The sequence below is a fragment of the Gobio gobio genome, assembly GCF_949357685.1.
Source record: "Gobio gobio genome assembly, chromosome: 18".
Lineage (NCBI taxonomy): Eukaryota > Metazoa > Chordata > Actinopteri > Cypriniformes > Gobionidae > Gobio > Gobio gobio.
In genome coordinates, this window is record NC_137111.1 from 44583693 (window position 1) to 44603207 (window position 19515).

The window sequence follows — 19515 nt, forward strand, 5'->3', positions numbered from 1 at the left end:
CGTCAGGCTAGAATTAACTGGCTGTTTGTTGACCTGGAATGAAGAGGTTAAATCGGTGTAATATTCAAACTCTTACATGTCTTTAGTTTGAACAATAAAATAGACATTTACTGACAAAACCATATAAAGTCTGAAGAAATTTCAATTTCACTTACAGACTATAATTCAGTTCTAGAATTTTGTTGCACCTTGTTTTTTCCCAAAATTCAAAACTGCAATGTCAATTCCAATATATATATATATTGTTGGGGAAAAATTTAATCACAGAAGATTTAATCTTCCAGACCTGTTTTCTCTATTGTGTTTTAAATGAGTCAGATCAAAGAGGCCTCACCTGTGGAAGCCATACATTGTCCCTTTTATCTTTTATTGCTCTTGGAATCTGAGTTCCTGGCTAACATGCTTTGTTAGATGAAGATGAAGGACCATTGTGTTTCTTGCTTTTAATTCAAATGAGATCCAAGACAGGAGGGGGACCATTTGTGTATTGTCTCACCTCTTGCTCAAGGCGAAACCTTCAGTGGGTTTCGCCAGATGTATGGAAAATTACTGAGGGGGTTGTTGAGGGTATAAAAGTTTGTGCTTTCTTTTGTTTTAGCAGTTCACACTCAAGGTAGCCTCGAGCGGCTGCGTTTGACCGTGGCTCTTCCTTGCAAGGAAAATAAATCTTTATAAAGACAATTGGATTATGGTTTGTCTCTTATTAGTGATGTCGACGAATTAATTTTTGCCATTACAATATATACACCGATCAGGCATAACATTATGACCACTGACAGGTGAAGTGAATAACTGATTATCTCTTCATCACGGCACCTGTTAGTGGGTGGGATATAATAGGCAGCAAGTGAACATTTTGTCCTCAAAGTTGATGTGTTAGAAGCAGGAAAAATGGGCAAGCGTAAGGATTTGAGCGAGTTTAACAAGGGCCTTTGTGACGACTGGGTCAAGAGTATCTTCAAAACTGCAGCTCTTGTGGGATGTTCCTGGTCTGCAGTGGTCAGATCTATCAAAAGTGCTCCAAGGAAGGAACAGTGGAGAACCGGCGACAGGGTCATGGCGGCCAAGACTCATTGATGCACGTCGGGAGCGAAGGCTGGCCAATCAAACAGACTACTTATTTAAAAACTAGTTTAGTTAAAGCAAGCAGCATAGTTTAGATTAGAGTTAACAGGATGATTATTTATATTAATACATCAGTACTGAGTTAGTATGTTGTAGTTGTATAGAAATAAAATGTATGATTTTAAAGCAATGTTCCATTTTCTTTCTGACCAAATGTTTTTTTAATTACTTAATTTGTGGATGATGAGCACTTGACTTACTTAAATGTGATTTTCAGTTAACTGAAAAACTATTTTACACTTATAAAAGAAAAAGAATGCTAATATCCAATTTTAAAGTTGAAGTAATATGGTTTTACAACGTTCTTTTCCTCCTATAAGGAGTCATGATGTTGTTTTATGGCAGCTTTCTTCTCTCTGCCACGAAACAGTGAGTACAATCTTTGACCTCTCATGGTCTTATGGTGGAGTCTTGTGATGTGTCTCCAGAGAAACAGGAACAGAGAGTCGTAAGCTCTCACGGTTTCTAACGAATCTTTCATCTGAACCGATTCTTTTACATGTAAAGTTGAACCGTTCGACTGCATTTGGCGTCGGCAAAAAGTATTAAAGTATTTACCAATAATATTACCGGGACAAAGAGATAGAGTTACAATTTTAGACTCCGTGGTTGTATTTCAATATTTCTTTGTAGTAACGTTAATGAATTCGCCGTTCTGAATTCAAATTTCCCGGATGAATCTGATAACCATATTATCAGCGCTCTAGTCGTGTTATTTTAAAATTATCATTGCCTATATAACCAAAATTTTCTTCAGACAATATTTTCACGGAATATTTTCATGTATTTTAAAAGTTTTTTAAGGAATTCGTGAGAGAAAAGCCTCTTACCCTAGACGCTCTCAACGGCAGCTGTGCGCGCGCAATCTAATCAGTTCAACGGCTTTTGCGCGTGCCCATATTCACAAATGTAAATTATATGACTATTCACTGTTTACTTACTTGAAAATAAGTCTGTTTGCAAAAAATGTTTTTCCTAACGTGAGCAAATAATGTTCCACGAACGTTGTATTGTGGTTATATATACACAAATGTAGTTCAAACGTCATTTAAAATGTTTTGAGGTAATTTAAACTTACATCTGTATAACCTAATAGTGATAACATACTAATAAACAGCAATTATACTACAGGAATAAAACGTAAAATCCCGATTGAGGGTTTTTCTGACACTTCTGGGTGATTACGAATCAGTTCACCGAAAAGAACCGATTCTCTTAAATGAATCGAACTCCCTTCTGAGCATTAGAATCATGTAATTCAGTTCATTAGACTCTAGGGGTGTAGTTAGGGTTGTGGAAGGTTATGGAGTGTGTTGAGAGACGTGGAGAACTCCACTATGCCTTTCATTGAGTGTTCAAAGAGGATATTGTGTCTTCCTTTTGTGTTTTAGGGTGTTTGTTACATGTGATGTAGCCTGAATGTGCGTTAAGAGGTTTAATCGGAAGGGCTGAGGAACAGAAGCAGTCATGGACGGAGCTTGGGGTGTTATTCTCATATCTCTGGCTATGTTCGTGGGCTGTTTCGTGCTCGGGATAATTCCACTATTGATCAATTTATCAGAGGTAAGATGATTCATATTCAACAAGTGTTGATGCACTACTGTAAAGTAGAACATAACGGGCTACATGCGACGATAAAGCAATATCAAATGCAGATAATAACAAAGTGTTAAATACACTGTACATTGTTGCATGCATGCATTAAATTAAGTTGAGTTGTATCAGTAAGGTTTTTACTGTACCTTGTACTTTAACCAGTTGATTTGAGTTCAGTCACGTAGCAGGTCTTTCTGCACGTGCTTTTTAAACTAAAAAATCTCTCAGAATTACAGCTAACAGAATTGAACTGTATATAGTTTGAATTGGATGTCATCGTACAAAAAAAACGTACTGTGGTACGATTAAAGAATACCATGGTGCATCTAAAAACATTGCAATACTCTGGTACTTTTTTGTCAGTGATACTGTAAACCATGTAAGTCCATGACTATTAATAGCTAATGCAGTAACTGTGTGCATTGAAATTGAAAAGCACGTTTAAAGTTATTTTAAGTAATTTTCTCCACCACTACACAGCACAAGCTGCAGTTGATTACTCTGCTGGGGGCGGGGCTTCTATGTGGCACTGCTCTGTCAATCATCATCCCAGAGGGGGTGGAGTTAGTGCAGGAGTCATGGAAAGGTGAGACTGGTCATCTTCCTCTGTTTTATTCATTCACTTCCCTTTCAGGGAATGGATATTCAGTCATCCACACTCATACTTTTATCCAAAGTCATTTAAAAGGTAACCCCATATTGATTTTGTTTACCAATATATGTTTTCTCCTCCTCCACCTTTAGAATGGTATTGCTCCACTATGGGAGAGAATCGAAATCTCTCCGAATCAAATTCAACACTTCATCGAGTCGCAAGAAAAGGTCTGCGTCCTCACTTCTTCATAGGAGTCTCTCTCGTCTTGGGCTTTACGCTCATGTTTGTGGTGGACCAGATTGCCAACTACTGCTCTAAGCACGGTACCTCAATCATAAACTTCTCATTATAAACACAGCTCTCTAATTATTTACTCACTTCTTCCAAACATAGGCTGTGTTCAGAATAGGAATTTATAGTGTATGCATTTTTGAAACAGTATGCAACAAAAGTTTTCAAACTGTAGAATGCTGTATTGTTTAATCATGTCAGAAATACAAATAAAACATTATTTAGCATTTTTAATCCGTCTTTGTAAAAAAAAAAAAAAAAGTAACTTTTCAGTTGACTCTTTCAAAAAATATCCAGATCATATTTCACCATATTTTCATTCAAGTAATTGCACTTTAATTGCACTTAAAGGCACAATATGTAATTTTGTGTTGCTAGAGGTCACTTAAAGCTACACTATGTAACTTTTCCGTCCACTAGAGGTCGCCTGTTCAAAACAAAGGCATAATTTGATGATGCCACGTTTGAGCGCAGGATCTTGGGACATGTGGTCTTCACCACACAGCCGGTGGAAAAGAGTCAGGATAGGACTCCGGCAGAAAAATCATGTTCATGGATGCGATTATTGACATTTTTAACATAACATTAACATTATTAACATATTATCCCGCAGGAGTGATTGAAGAGCTGTTATTATGGCATAGTCGCCGGCGGGACTTTTATTATGACACGGTCGCCGGCGCCACTTCCTCTTTTCCAGTCATGAGTATGAGGTAACGCAACTCTGTTTATCGTATTAGATATATCTGTGTGTGTTGAAAAGGAAGTTATGATGTTCGCTCGGCGGCTGCTTTGACACTTGTTCACACTGCAGTGAGAGTAAAGCGTTTCTGCTAAATAAAACCGGAAACCGAGGGGAACTCAGATATGACGCAATCGACAGGCGACTCCCTCACACGCATAGCTCACACGTCCGGGTTCCTCGGTTAAAATAGCAATTTCTCACGATTTACAAATAGTTGGAAACATTTGGGATATTCTAAGTACTCAACTGAACAAAATGTATAACACTGGCCTAGTGGTTTTTGGATATTTTACTGCAAAAATCTTACATAGTTCACCTTTAAAGGCATAGCCTGATGACACCTTGATTTCGTGGAATCATGGGAGTTGTTGTCTTCACCTCTACAGCTTGTGGAACTCGGGCAGAAATCATATTCATGGATGAGCTAATGTATTACGCATTGCGAGCTAATGCGCAGGGCGGGGCTGAAAGCTGTTGGAGCGGAACGAGGCCGCTGGAGCGATTGATAATGAGAGACAAGCGTGACGCATGGCTCGAGAGCAGTGGAGCTTTTATTATTCCGCAGACGAGCGCTACTATGAGACACTTAGTTCACACTGCAGTGAGCTAGATCGATATTAGGCATGGTAAAACATGGTAGTCACGGTAAATCAAGAAAACGAGATTTAAACAATAAGACTAACTGTGTTGAGCTGTATAACAATGATTAGTTTTTTGTCTAAGAATGTATCCAAACAGTTGCTCACATGTCTAATAAAATGCATAATATATTAAAGCGTCTTTGGTGTTTCCATGGTTTCTACTAAATAAAACCAGAAATCAAGGGTAACACAGGTATGTCATTGATAGGCGACACACAGACACGGTCCGTGTCCTGGGCTGCGTTTCACTCCACTTTTAGACACACACTTCCCTAAGCACTTCCCCTCGAGGGAATCCCTGCCGCCATTTTGAAGTGTGTTCCACTTCGTGAAGTGGACGAGGGAAGTTTATATGGACAGACCCTCGCTCCCTCGATTTTGACCTTCATATGTACACTTCAGGCAGCTTCATATACCACAATGCAACACGATTGTGACGTCACCGCATATCGCGTTTAATTTACCCCACCACAAACAACTCTATGATATTTTTTAAAACATTTAAAACAACCCAAACACACCTATATACATATAAAATGTTGCATTAAAGGATTAGTTCACCCCAAAATGAAAATTTACTGATAATTTACTCACCCCCATCTCATCCAAGATGTTCATGTCTTTCTTTTTTCAGTCGAAAAGAAATTAAGTTTTTTGAAGAAAACATTCCAGGATTTTTCATCATATTATGGTTTTCAATTTTAACCAAAATGCTGAAGGTCCAAATCAATGCAGTTTCAAGGCGCTTCGATGGGCTCCAGAGGCTCTGCTTGATCCCAGATGAGGAATAGGGTCTTATCTAGCTAAACGATCGCCCATTTTCCAAAAAAAAAAATTATAATAATATACTTTTTAACCTAAATTGTTCATCTTGTGCAGCTCTGCGTGTTTACAAAGCGCTCATGTGAAGACTAATACAAACGGCCTTTACCAAAAACATTAAATTTTCAACTTCAAAATCGTCCGATATCGTTGTTTTACCTTTTGCTAAAGGATGTTTGTATTAGTCTTCACACGAGCGCTTTGTAAACATTGGGCGGTACTTCTGCCTACGTTTAGCTTGACCTTTCCGACGTGATTACGGCATCCTTAGCACCTCGCAGAGCTTTCAAACTGCATTGATTTGGACCTTCAGCATTTTGGTTGCAATTGAAAACCATTATATGATTAAAAATCCTGGAATGTTTTCTTAAAAAAACTGAATTTCTTTTCGACTGAAGAAAGAAAGACATGAACATGAATGGCATTAGGGTGAGTAAATTATCAGTAAATTTTCATTTTGGGGTGAACTAATCCTTTAAAAAAAATTTGTAGAGGAAAAAATTGAATAATAAATCAACTCCATAGTGGATTCCAAGTGATCAAGGGCTTAGGAAGTTCCAGTTCAGTCCATTGCAAAGGTTCCTCCAGTAGTGGGCAATGACGCACATCCGAGTGCGGAGGGACGTTAGCAAGTGAAGGGCATAATAAAAAAAGAACTGGAATGCTGCACTGGTTAAAATGGCTTATTTCTCTGGATTCAAACATTCTTGGAAACATTTGGGATAATGTAAGTACACAAGTCAACTAAATATATAACACTGTTCGAGTGGTTTTTGGATATTTAAATCCAAAAATCTTACATATTGTGCCTTTAAAGATGAGGCCTATTTTTAGAGCCATTAAGATCTTTTATATGTGCATCAAGCTTGTATTTAAGTGCTCAGTAGCTTAGTGTAATGTCAAATTCAATTCTTAGTATACTATTGACAATATAAAACACAACTGCAAACATGCATCATGGATTTAATGTATTCCACTTGGCTGAACGCAGACACAATGAAGTCTGCGGAAAGACAGCCCTGTGTGAAACGCTGTCAAATGCTCTCTTGAGAACATTTCTGTTTGTCTTGTTTCCCAGAACCCAGAGCACGCATGTACACAGGCAACAGTGTCACTACCACCCTGGGTCTGCTTATTCACGCTGCAGGTAACAAGGGCTTCACTTCCACTATTGTGTTCCCCACATTGCCCTGATAAAACCGATTAGATTACAGTGAATCATGCCAGTAGTGCTTGTCCTGAGGATGACTATTCAAGTCTGTGAACAATGGGCTTTCAATTCTGCTTAATCTTGCATCTGTCCTATGATAACAAAAAAGGGACACAATCTGGTAACTAAACACAGACAGAACTCATTGTCTGGTTTGGTTTTCATGGATAGTGTTGCATTTCTGTTTTCACTCAAAGTGAATAATGATGCCTCAGTTTATTTGGTTGCTGTGTTTTGTCACAAGATGCCCACAGCTTGTGAGGAGCTGACATTCACATTGCGTTTCTCTCTCTTCAGCTGATGGTGTTGCTCTGGGAGCAGCTGCCGCTTCATCGCAGGTGTCTGTGCAGGTTGTCGTGTTTTTTGCTGTCATTTTGCACAAGGTCAGACTTCAGTGGTATCAAGTTTTCTTCTTTTTCTGTACTAACACTGCTGAGTCATGCTGACCCTAGTAACACCAAGATCATGAATTCAAGATCAATCATTTAATTTTTCATTCATGTTCATGCCACCTCTGAGCTGCATTAAACAGTCTGTGTAAATACCACTTGAGATGCGCATTCTGGGGGGGGAAAATGCCTTAAATTGATGTGTAATAAATTCTATGTTGAATCAAAATATTTCTTTCTAAAACTACTTTTTGTAATGTCTATTCAATGCTTCACTTATCTAACACAGTAATGACTTTATAATATATTTTGGGGGGTAATTTGTGATTAATTCGATTAATTAATTGGCACATTTAAAAATCACTTCACAGCCCTAATAGAATGATATAATTTAATGTCAGTCAATCATATAAAAACCTTATGTCCACTGCCATGGATTTGTTTTTCCAAATCAGTGCCCTAACAGTTAGTATACAATTGTCCTGCTTTATTCAACACAAATTATTTTCTCTCTCTCTCTGTAGGCTCCAGCCGCGTTTGGTCTTGTGTCTTTCCTCATGCACGCAGGTCTGGAGAGGAAGACTATTCAGAAGCATTTACTGGCCTTTTCTGCTGCTGCGCCACTGATGGCCATCAGCACCTTCTTCATCCTGAGCGCGGTGAGAGACTCTGTTCTCTTTATTCATCCTTTGAAACTCAGGCCCTGTTTACACCTGCTGTTTTAATTCGTCTCTTTTGTCCACTTTCAACCACTTGTGTCCAGCATTCTTCAAGGGGAGGGTTTTTGTGCGGGTAAATTTATGGGTGGGTTTTTTCAGATCTTTTGATCTAATGGACAAAATAAGCTTGCGCAATTTGCATATGAACACATCTGGAGACGACTGGTGATTGGTTTCTGCTCTGACAGCCGCAAGACCAGCCGGACACTGTGAGTGTGTGTTAGAAATCAGGAATGGTGAGAGAACATTGTGCTTGGTATGTTTCTCGTCTTCAAACCAAACTTGGGGTCTCCAGCTGACAGTTTAAATCCCATCTGGTTAGCACGCTTCCCATAATGTTTATGCATTAGGTCAGTAGGTGGAGAGTAGACGTCTTTTGTGGCTGTTCGAAGCAATCCGGTCAAATGCATTTTTGACTACCTCTAGAAAGTGGTTGAAAGGGGACAAGCTCAAAACGTTTTGGACCCTGTTTGCACCTGTATTTAGCATCATGGACATCATCCAATCAACCAAAACGCATCTTAATTCCAGGTGTAAACAGGGCCTTAGTTCCTGTAGAATAGTTTGCCAAGTAATAATTATGCACACAATGCAGTGTTATTTTAGCATTATTTGTATACTTATAATAGCATTGTGCTGTAGGCATGATGTCAGAACCCGGAAGACTAATTCGCCACTGGTTCCCTCGAGATTGTCCTATTGGGTTTGATAATGGCATTTTTTCAATTTATGAATAAATAAGATCTGTGGTAAACATAACTTGGCGATTATTTAAGCATTTTGCTATTTTTGCGTTTAAAACACAGCCCTGACGTCTAGGCTAAAACAAGGCAAAATTTGGGCTGTCAGTGAAAATTTAATAGACAACGTCTAACCATAGCCTAAAGGTGATGATGCACAGGGCAATTTTTTTTAGCAAGGTTGCTGAGACGTGTTGCTTGGGCACTTTCCCGTGGAGAATGGACAACAAATTTATATCTGGATACTTTAGATGGGTCGTGGGCCCTGTGTCTCACCTGGTTGCCTGTTGACGGCAAAGTTGCCCAGCAATTTTGCTCAAAAAGTTGCATTGTGTATCATCACCTTAAGAATAGACTAGTCATCTAGAACATGAACATTTCAAAGACATTTAAAATAGGACCCTATTTTAACAATCTGAGTACATGGCGCAGGTGCACTTAGGGCGTGTTCGAATCCACGTTTGCTAGTTTAACGATGGAAAAAAAACGGTCGGCGCACCCGGATTATGGTCTAAAAGGATTGTCCCCAGTCTCTTAATGAGTCATGGGTGTGTTTTGGGCGTAACGTCTCATCTCCCGTTCCCTTTAAAAGCCAGTTGCGTTTGCACCATGGCGGATTCGCTATTTACATGCCGGAATTTGTGAGCGGAAAGACTTGGACGCTTCTCCAGAGAGGAATCCTTTTATTTTTAATATTTAAAAATGTGTGTGTGCTGCTGCTTGTCCCTGTGCGTGAAATAAGCAGAGTGTACACACGTTGTGCACCCGCCTATAGGTGCATATTACTAACACACCCTTTAAATAACACAAAAAATACTGTGCTATTGACTTTAGTCCAGGTGTTTGTTGGTCAATGGCGCAGTCGTTTTCAGTTCCTCAAAATTGCAACTCGCCAACAATGCGCCTGAACACACCTGGTTTTCAGACCAGCACACACATGGGTGAACAGATGGGCACGAGTGCATTTGCTATTTTAAACAACGTGAGAATGATAACTGCGTCGAGCTGAAACTAGCAAAAACACTTGCGTCGCATTGCGCTGGGTGTATGATAGGGCCCCTTGTAATCACTGTTGACTTTGCTTACATGATGGAATATCATACATCTCGTATGTTATTTTGGGAAAAAAACGTAATGTAACCAAATTCAAGGCTATCTTGGCTAGAAGTGGGTTACTCATCACCGGACTGTATCAGTGACGGTGAAATGATGGCTATTTCTTGCTGGGATTCCTCACACCCATATCGAAAACAAATTTTGAAGCTGTTATGTTTGTTTCTAACAAGTAACTAGAGATGAATATTTGGGGTGTGACGGTGTCATGGCTCTTTTTGGGCTGTGGAGAGGGACTTTATGTTCTGAACATTACATTACAATGTTTTAATGTTACATTTTGCACTGATCTAATAGAATTAATACTTTTTTATAAATCTTTTACAGTCTAATGGCTCATCCCAGAACCGCCTGAGTGCTACAGGCATTGGAATGCTGTTCTCGGCTGGGACTTTCTTGTATGTGGCCACGGTTCACGTTCTGCCTGAAATCAACAGCAGAGGGCAGCAGCGCTCCACTCACCTCCACCATCATGCAGGAACTGGATCCTCCCAGCAGCAGGGCGGTCTGGGCATCACTGAGAGCCTCACTCTGATCCTGGGGACGGGACTTCCTGTGCTGTTGGCCCTCGGACTGCCAGATGATTAATCTGTAAAAACAATCCAACAGCCAACATGACCTGTGATATGTAATCTTTCATTTTTAAATGCTTATATTTTTATAAAGTTTTGAGAACGCTCTTTGAGTTTTGTTTTGCCATGATTAGTGTTATGAAACTCCCCACATGTTCAGTTGAACTATTAGACAGTTTTAACTCTTAATTTGTTTAATTTGCAGAGAAACAAAATACAAGCCTGTGGAATGCTGATATTTATGTGCAGTTAGTGCCCGACTCTGGGTCATTTGTCGCCTAGTCATATTGAATCAAAGACAAAAGAGATTGATATTTATGAATCAAATTGTATTTTGTAAGTTACAGCTTGTCTTTTATTCTCACTGCCATAAAGTTGCAGTACTTAAGTGCAATAGTGCTCTTTTCCCAAAGAGTTAAAAGTTATAAGAGTGCCTTGTATTAGTATAAACCGATGTTTATGTTTAGAATAACAATGCAGTGCAATCTTGAGATAGCACGGCAGTCTCTCTGGTACATGACAATCTATTAAAAGCCATTAAAGCTGCTGTTTTTGTGTATTTTTTTGTGTTTTGCAGATCACTTGTGTGGACATGGATCAATATTCCTGTCTAAAACCCTAAACCTAACCCTAGATATAATCCTAAACTTTACATAATTTGTAAACTGGTCCCTCAAATCTGATTGGTTGATTGAAATGTAATTCCAGGATCAACAAAGATGAACTTGTTGAAAAGGTCTGCTGCTGATAAATAGTTATTAATACACCAATAGATGTGCAACAGACCATTGTCAAGACTATAGTTGTGTCCCAAATGACGCACTATACACTATGTACTCAGCCGTGTAGTGTATGAGCTTTACATGGTTATTTTTTCATTGAACATCGGAATCTGGTAGTGCCTCCCCTCCACTACGTAATTAAAGCTGCTACAGTTGAGTGCATGAAGTGTCCAACCTTCCACACTTCGTTTTTTCCGTTAATTTGGTGCATCATCCGGGTATCTAAAGTGCACTTTTTCTTTGTGGAATTTTCAGTGTGAACACACTACTTACACTATTTCTACTTTAAAACGTTATATGCATAAGTATGCGAATTGGGACTCACCTTAGATTAATCTTAAACCTGCAATTTGAGTTAGTCAGTCATGCATGACAGATGATCTTTTTAGTAACTTAGAATTTGCAATTAGCAATAGTACTGGCCAAGCACAATGTGAAGATTTAATCGCGTCTAACATAGAAGTTTGTGTTTATATAATATATGTGTGTGTACTGTGTATAATTATGTATATTTGAATACACACACGCATACATATAAATATTTAACCCTCTATGGTACGGTGTTGCCTCCAAGCAACATGGTCTATTTTAGTTTATTTTTAATAAAATCAATTTATTGTTCAAACCTATCTCAGGGAAGAAGAACTCAAACACTAATCAATGAAAGTTTAAAAAAGTGGTCACATGACCCACAGGGGTCCATTTTGTGTCCTGTTTCAGCACATGTGCACTGCACAGGTCACATGGCTCCATATTTTCTCCAATGAAAAGTGAATTTTTCACTAATTTTCATCCAGTTAATCACCCACAAAAAAATTTGAGTCATCTTCACTGGTAAGTAAAGAAGTATTTTCAAGAACTTTTCATTACATATCATCAAATGTTTTAGAGTGAAAAACAAAAAACCTCAAGGCAACATTGTACCATAATGGAATCACATAAGGCCATCCCAGACACAATGGGTTGGATACAAACATAGTATATTTGTAAGGAAAAGAGCTAGAAATCTCTAAATATATTTGCATTTTGCATGATTTTGTAATGCACTTATACGAATAGTAATTCACATACCATAACTGCACATATTATTATTATTATTTTCTATAGCACTTAAAAAAGGTATAAAACACAACTGCTAGTTGATGAGGGTGAGGATGAGGTGTCATACTGTGATGAGGAAGATGAGGGTCATAGTGACAATCCGGCAGGGAGAGAGTGAGGGTGAGGTTGAGATTGAAGATGGAGATGAGGATGAAGATGGATAAGATAACTTGATATGATGGTTTGGTAATCCTTGTGTTCCACTGTGGTACAACGTTGCCTGAGAGCAACAGCTGAATTTGAAATGTTACTTTTCATTAAATATGAAGTTTGTAATACATGAAAAACTGGATGAATGTGTTTGTTCAGGTGTCTGGTTAAAGAAATTATGTTTTCAATAAATATATTTCTTTTTTCTACATGAAAAAATGTCAAATGTTTCAATTTGTCCGTTGTGGTACAATGTAAAAAAAAAATAATAATAATTATGAAAATTTGTATTGCTATTGTTATTTTAAGCAGGAAAAACACCACAAATAATTTTTTACTCATCATATCTAATCATATTGCGTACCATAGAGGGTTTTAAGAAATGTATATACTGTATATATTTATATGTAAATATTATTTTATATATTCTATATACATGTGTGTATTTATATATACATAATTACACACAGTACACACACATATATTATGTAAACACAACCTTTTATTATGTTAGATGCGATTAATCGATTTGACAGCACTAATTCTAACCAAATCTGTCTCAAATTTGCAACAAAAAAGTCTGAAAGTGTGAAATATTCCAAAACTTTATTGATTAATAAAGCATTCAGAAATTACATGATTTGTTCAAATACAAATACATAAATTCTATTCAATAAATACTTGGCCTGTCTAAAAAGTGCAGTCTAAAGCTTATGAATTGTCTTTGGCTTGATAAATGCATTTATCAGCACTGTAAACAACTCATTCGTATGAAAAACGACATTGTCTAATACATCTGGTGAAAGCTGGATTTACATTGTCACTCATCCGTCTATTGTTTGGCTGCATTAATACTATTATGATTCGATTTCTTCAGCAGGACTAATTTAGTGGCACTCTTCATAGCTTCAGGTGGCCCAGGTGAGCGCTCAGCTCTGCTTCTCGTGCCATCTGGTCAAAGGTGCGACGGGACGTCTGCTCCCTCACCCTCTCCCGCATGCAGCAGGAGGCGTGAGCCACTTTCCGGCTCCTCTCCTGGGCCTCGGCCCTCTCTTTCTGCAGCTCCTCCCTGCGCCGCTCCTTCAGCGTCACGGCCTTGCATCTTTGCTCCCACTGTGCTTTCTCCTCCTCCAGGACTCGGTCTTGTAGTCTGCGATGATTTATTTCCTTTTCCTGGTTGTCTCGCCTGACGCGTTGAGCTCTGCGGCGGCGCTGCTCCTTCGCCTCCAGCACAGCGCGCTCCAGCCTTTGGTGGCAACGTCGCACCAGCGTTTGCTTCTGCTCCAACCAGTCCCGGTTCTCCCTCCCCGCCCGCTCCTGCGCCATCCGCATCTGCTCCTCCTCCTTCGCCGCACGCAGTCGCATTTCCTGCACCCGTGCTTCTACAAGCAGCCCGTGGTTCTCCGAGGAGCGCTGGAGCTTCCGCTCTAGTCCTTTTCTCCTCAGCTCCTTCTCCACGCGCTCCTGCTCCTCCGCCTCCTTTTTTAGGAGGAGGTGCTTGAGTAGCTCCCTCTGGTTCTCTTGCTTGATTCTCCTCCTTTCTCTCTGTTCTTGCATTCGCTTGCTCCTCGTCGCATGCTGCTCCTTTTCATGCGCCTCCTGTAACTCCTTCTCTCGCTGCACCTCCTCAACATGCTCCTTCTCCTGCAGGAGTCTCTCCTGGTAGCATTTGCGTTCTTTCGCTTCCCGGCTCGCTGCGTTATGCTTGAACCTGCGTCGAGTTTGCTGCTCCTCGGCGAGTCTCCTCCAGCGCTCCTCCTGCTGAAGCGTCTCCCGCTTGCGCTGCTCCACAAGAACGGCCTCCTCTTCCTCTCTCTGCCTCCTCCGCTCCTCCAAGTCCTCCTGCCAGCGACGAATATGTCGCAGGAGCTCCTTTCGTCGCTTCTGCTCCAAGTTAGCTCGCCGCGCCTCCTCACGCCTCTGCTCCTCCTCACGATTTTGCTCCTCGAACTTGCTCTGCCGTAAACGAAACTGCTCCTCTTCGTGCTTGGCCAGCATCAATGCGGCAATCTTGTGATCTTTCTCCGGGATGGTGATGCTTAGTTTGCGACTGATCTCCTGCGAAAGGCTTTTTAGTCGGCGCTCCGTCGCAGGAGATCGTCTGAGGTCGGCCAGACTGAAACTGTAGGGGAACTTCTGACTGCATGTGGTCGAGAGGGCGATCGCAGACTTTGAATGAACACTGAACCGGGAATCACTGGGACATTTGGCTTTGGAGTCTGTGCTTTGACTCTCAGCTGTTTGTTCTGGGACGGTTTCCAGGGCTGTGAAGGGTTTTACAGAGGACTTTCTACTCCAGCCCTCTTGTATGATCCGCTCTCTCTCCTCTCGACACAAGCGCAGTCGTTCTCTTCTTCCTTTCTCGTACTCCTCATATAATTCACTCACTTCCTCAAAAGAGGACTCCTGGTTTTCATCAATAAAGTCTGTGAGGGATTTGAACAGCAGATCAACAGGTTTCACTCCCAGTTTTGCACAGGATTCAAGTGAACGTGGACTTGTCAGAACATATCTGCTGTCTTTAGCTTCGGGAGAGTTAAAATTATTAAAATCCAAATGCAAGATTGGTGAAATTGTTCTAATATGCTCCATTAACACCTGTGTTCAATATCTACTGAACGCATTTAATCCGTTACTAATCCGTCATAATTTAACTAGTGTTAAAAAACGGTTTACAGACTAAAATAAAACGTGTTTTAATACATTTTTAGTTAACGTTTTCGGTTTTTGTAACACTTATTCGCGCCTGAACCTCCTCTTCAAAACCTCGGACGCTTCTCGGATCACCATAGCAGCGCAGAAGCGTCACAGGAAGAGGCTTTGTGTTCTTCACATTCATAACAGCGCCATCTTGCGACCAGGCGTTTATATTTCGCCACGACATTTAGCAACAGTAGCCTACTTTTCAAGCAAAACATTCGACTTCGGTTGGAAATGGTAAAACAACAGATATAGTGTTGAAAATAAAGACAAAAAGGTATTATAGTGGAACATGTTGATAGTTCATGTGATGAACTACAAGACCTCCCTTACGAAAAATAACCATGGTTTTATTATAGTAAAAGTGTAGTAACCATGTTTTTTTAGATAATTGATTTACCATTTATATAACCACAGTTTTACCACAAATACCACGGTTAAACTATGGTTAGAGTAGCAAAGCCATGATTCATTTGTGGTTACCGTGGTTTAACTACAATAACCATGTGTTTTGTTTTATGTAGTAAACCATGGTTAAGTTTCGTAAGACCTGATACCTGTGTGAACTTGAGGAAATGACTTTGCAGTATTACTATTAAAACGAAATATATAATTTCGTAAATAAAAGGGTTTTTTTACCTTTAATACCTAATTACATTAAAAAAGGTAGTACTTTCTTACTTGTACTCAATTAAAACTATTAGAAAGTACTACATTTTAATGTAATTAAGTATTAATGATTCAATATGAAACGTACTGCAGTAAAAAGGTACATTATTATGCTTTGAAATGTTGTGAAGTAAAAGTTTTCCAAAGAAAAACACTGATAAAGTACAGACACATGAAAAATGTATTAAAGCAGAGTAGACCCTTGTCAAAAAATCTTATTGGAATTTCACTTTGTCCGGTGATATTTTTGATTATTACTTTTTATTATAATAAATAATTCAATACTTTGTAACTCTGTCTGTGTGTGTAAGAGAGAGAGAGTGTGAGTGAGAGAGAGTGAGAGAGACCCAGTTGGATCCCATTAAAATCCTGCAGAAATTATCCTACAGGATATTTATGTATCGTCTTATAAAAGAATTCCCACAGAATCCTATAGGAATCAGATAAGAATCTTATAGGACAGATATTAAATATCCTGTAAGACAATTCCTAATGAAATCCTAAAGGAACGGTTCCAAAATATGATGGAAATTCTAAATGGAATCCTGTACAGGTTTCTTATTGGAATCCTTTAGGATTTTTTGACAAGGGGAAATACTTCACTTCACTACCATCTGCTTCTGCAGTTAGTGAAGAGAAACCATCCTGCAGGATTTGTTTGCACACCATTTGCGTCAATATTTTGTCTAATGCACTATTCAAATAATCTCTTCATATATAAAATTGTCATTAAAGCATTTGCTCATATGCATAACACAGAATAATTATGAATAAATGAGATATCCACCCGTGTATGCAAAAAACAGAGAAAAAATTAATCAGTATTCTCAATATTTTTGTCATTTTCCAATACAACATTTTCATAATAATATCTAATATTTCATAGTAATATTGATATGTAATTTCTTTCCCTATTCACATGTCTCCAAAATGCCTGATAAACATGATTTAAATCCTGGTGTCCATACAGTGGACATTTATGAAATCAATGCCCTGTTTTGTAACAGAAAGTCATATTTTGATTAGAAACCCCCAAAACATTTTCCTGAGATGTTGATTTATACAAACCATTTGAAAATGAATCCGATTTAAATTATAACTAAGAAATATTATCATATTTCCATAAGAGTGCTAAACATTAATGTCAGCCACATCAGACCAAGAAGAAGTTGTTGTCCTGGTGAAACCTCCAAACATTTGGTATCTCTGCAAAGCCCCGAATGTGCTCTTTACAGGACATCCAGACTATGACATGCATGTCAGAGAAATGCCCTAAAATATAATGTCCACTACAGTGGACAAAAGTCTATTCGTGGGTCCCAGGAGGATATGTTTGTCGTTTTACAGTACAAATATCTAAACATTCTTAAACCAAAATACATTTACTAGAGAAGCAAAATGACTAAAGATATCAAGTCATTTTCTGGAATTTTTTAATCAAATTTAAGTGCGAGATTTATGCTCAACACATGAAAATCTGCCAATTAAATAAAACTTGAGACAAGATCATTTTTCTTACCCTATTGGAAAAAAAAATGTCTTCTTGAAATTGGGTGTTATTTTGCCATATTTTTCAGAAAACAAGACTTAATATCTTAAATAATTTGGCTTCAAATTTGATCTTGATTTAAGGCTGTTTCGATATTTGTACTGGAAAACATGAAAAAATACTGAGGAAGAACATTTTTGCAGTGCAAAAATAAATATATATATATACATATATATGCACACACGCACACATATAAAATCTTGCATATAAAATCAGCCTTCATTAATAGCCTAACAATTGTTGGATGCAACATTTAAAAGTTGTGCAAAGCATTAATGAAAAGGCTTCTTGGTTTGCCACAGATATGACGGCACTAATCAAGGAAACTTTCTGTAATTACAAACCTTTTCTGCTGGAGCCCTTCATTATGAGACATTATGAGCTCTGCTTCTGGTGCGGCTCACATACTGAACAGACATCATCATCCAATTACAAACAGAAATGTGTTTATTTCTACCCCCGTCCACTCACAGACCCCCCCCCCCCCCTCCCCTCCATACATTTAGCATTTTTTGGAAAACAGCTCCTTCAAAAGGCACCAAAGAAAGTTGTGCATTAATATGGTGTTAGAACGTGTCATGATACAGACTGCATTAAAATATACAATACAAAAAGCAGTTAAAAAAACAAAGGTATAAATAATAATGACAAATGTAACAATTTTAGTCCTTCACTCTTTTAAAACATTCAAATCAAATACATGCAGCTGACAAAATGAACAGCGGACATCTGAACTGATTTTAACATTCAAAATGCCACTGTAAACTCAAATTGGGGCCCTTTGATGGTGTGATACAGTACGGTTTATCGAAGAAACGCTGCAAAATGGGATTTTCTTACTAGTTTTGACTTGTTTTCAAGTGCAAATATCTAACCATTCTTAAATCAAGATACATCTACTGGAGAAGCAAAATGACTTCAAGTCTTGTTTTCTGAATATTAATTGAGTTTATGCTTAAAACTAGGTGAATATTTTTTATGTTTTAAGCAAAAACCTATGAAGAATTCATTAGAAACCAAGGCTTCCTTCTCAAATAAAAGTATCTTCATTTAAGAATTTAGATATTTTTAATGGAAAACAAAGCAAAAATACTAAGTAAGAAAACATTTTTTGCAGTGAACTATAATAGCCCTATTAAGTCTCTGCAATCACTAAACAAGTCTAAAACAGGTCAATTAAAACTGTTAATTTCTACAAAAACACTTAAAAAACTAAAACAGAAAAGGGTTAAAACCTGACCCATAAACTATTGCTAAATACTGAATTGGCACAATTTACAAGTACACAAAAATGCAGTTTTTGGCTCAATGATGATGATGCCCGTGACATCATACCGTAGATCTTTTAATCCTCGTGTCAGTACCATCTATTCCAGATGCCAGTTCTTCAAGAGACACGAAGGGGCAGACGGATACATGTGCAGTATGAAAACTTTCTCTCTGGTTCTGTGTACAAGTAGGGTTAAAGTTCCTCTTCATCATCCTGAGAACTAGATCATGGCCCGGAAGCCGAAGGATAACCCGGCTCCCACCGCCAAGCCGAGAGAGAGGAAAAAGGCCATGATGGCTCCCGCAGTTTCCGCTTCGTGCTGGGACACTTTCCTGAGGGACAAACACAAAACATTAGAGGACATGACGAGCTCTGACTAAACTAGCGGACTCCGGTCCGAATCCGGACCGCGAAGCCTTTTGACGTCCTGAAATAAATAAATGCCATTAAAAAAAAACATCGCATTTATATCAGGCACGCATACAGTGAAGAAGAGACTGAGAACAGAAAGCGGTGCGCGGAAAAGCAATGACATTTTCAAAAATTAGGAAAGTTGACGCTGAAAACCGAGATTTCCAAGATGAATGGGTGGGGGGAAAAAAATCTAATTTATTCCTCCTGCATCCTGTACGAGGCCTGTGTGTCTCATTTGCTCTGATCCGGTTGCGGTTGTCAAAAGTGGAAACATTAAATCAAATGTTTCTTGCACTTTTTAATTTTTCCAACACTGGTGGCA

At 38.7% G+C, this 19515-nt stretch overlaps 3 protein-coding genes across 4 annotated transcripts in view; 1 reads left to right on the forward strand and 2 right to left on the reverse strand.

The window, feature by feature from the left end:
* Positions 1 to 2393: 2393 nt before the first annotated feature.
* LOC307141698 (zinc transporter ZIP9) lies at positions 2394 to 11116 on the forward strand. The gene is made up of 7 exons (XM_079842089.1): positions 2394 to 2688; positions 3202 to 3307; positions 3466 to 3639; positions 6894 to 6962; positions 7323 to 7408; positions 7939 to 8073; positions 10314 to 11116. The coding sequence occupies exons 1-7, from the start codon at positions 2593 to 2595 to the stop codon at positions 10572 to 10574; spliced, it is 927 nt and encodes a 308-aa protein (XP_079698215.1). The 5' UTR covers positions 2394 to 2592; the 3' UTR covers positions 10575 to 11116.
* Positions 11117 to 13189: 2073 nt separating this feature from the next.
* LOC307141674 (uncharacterized protein) lies at positions 13190 to 15183 on the reverse strand (the record flags this gene model as incomplete). The annotated part of the gene is made up of 1 exon (XM_079842053.1): positions 13190 to 15183. The coding sequence occupies one exon, from the start codon at positions 15181 to 15183 to the stop codon at positions 13492 to 13494; it is 1692 nt and encodes a 563-aa protein (XP_079698179.1). The 3' UTR covers positions 13190 to 13491.
* A 2465-nt stretch (positions 15184 to 17648) lies between these two features.
* The window catches only part of slc29a1a (solute carrier family 29 member 1a), a 66752-nt gene continuing 64885 nt past the window's right edge, over positions 17649 to 19515 (reverse strand). For both annotated transcript variants that reach the window (XM_079843339.1, XM_079843338.1), the window contains one exon: positions 17649 to 19111. In XM_079843339.1, coding sequence (XP_079699465.1) covers positions 19000 to 19111 — 112 coding nt within the window. In that variant the 3' untranslated portion in view covers positions 17649 to 18999. The remainder of the gene's footprint in view (positions 19112 to 19515) is intronic.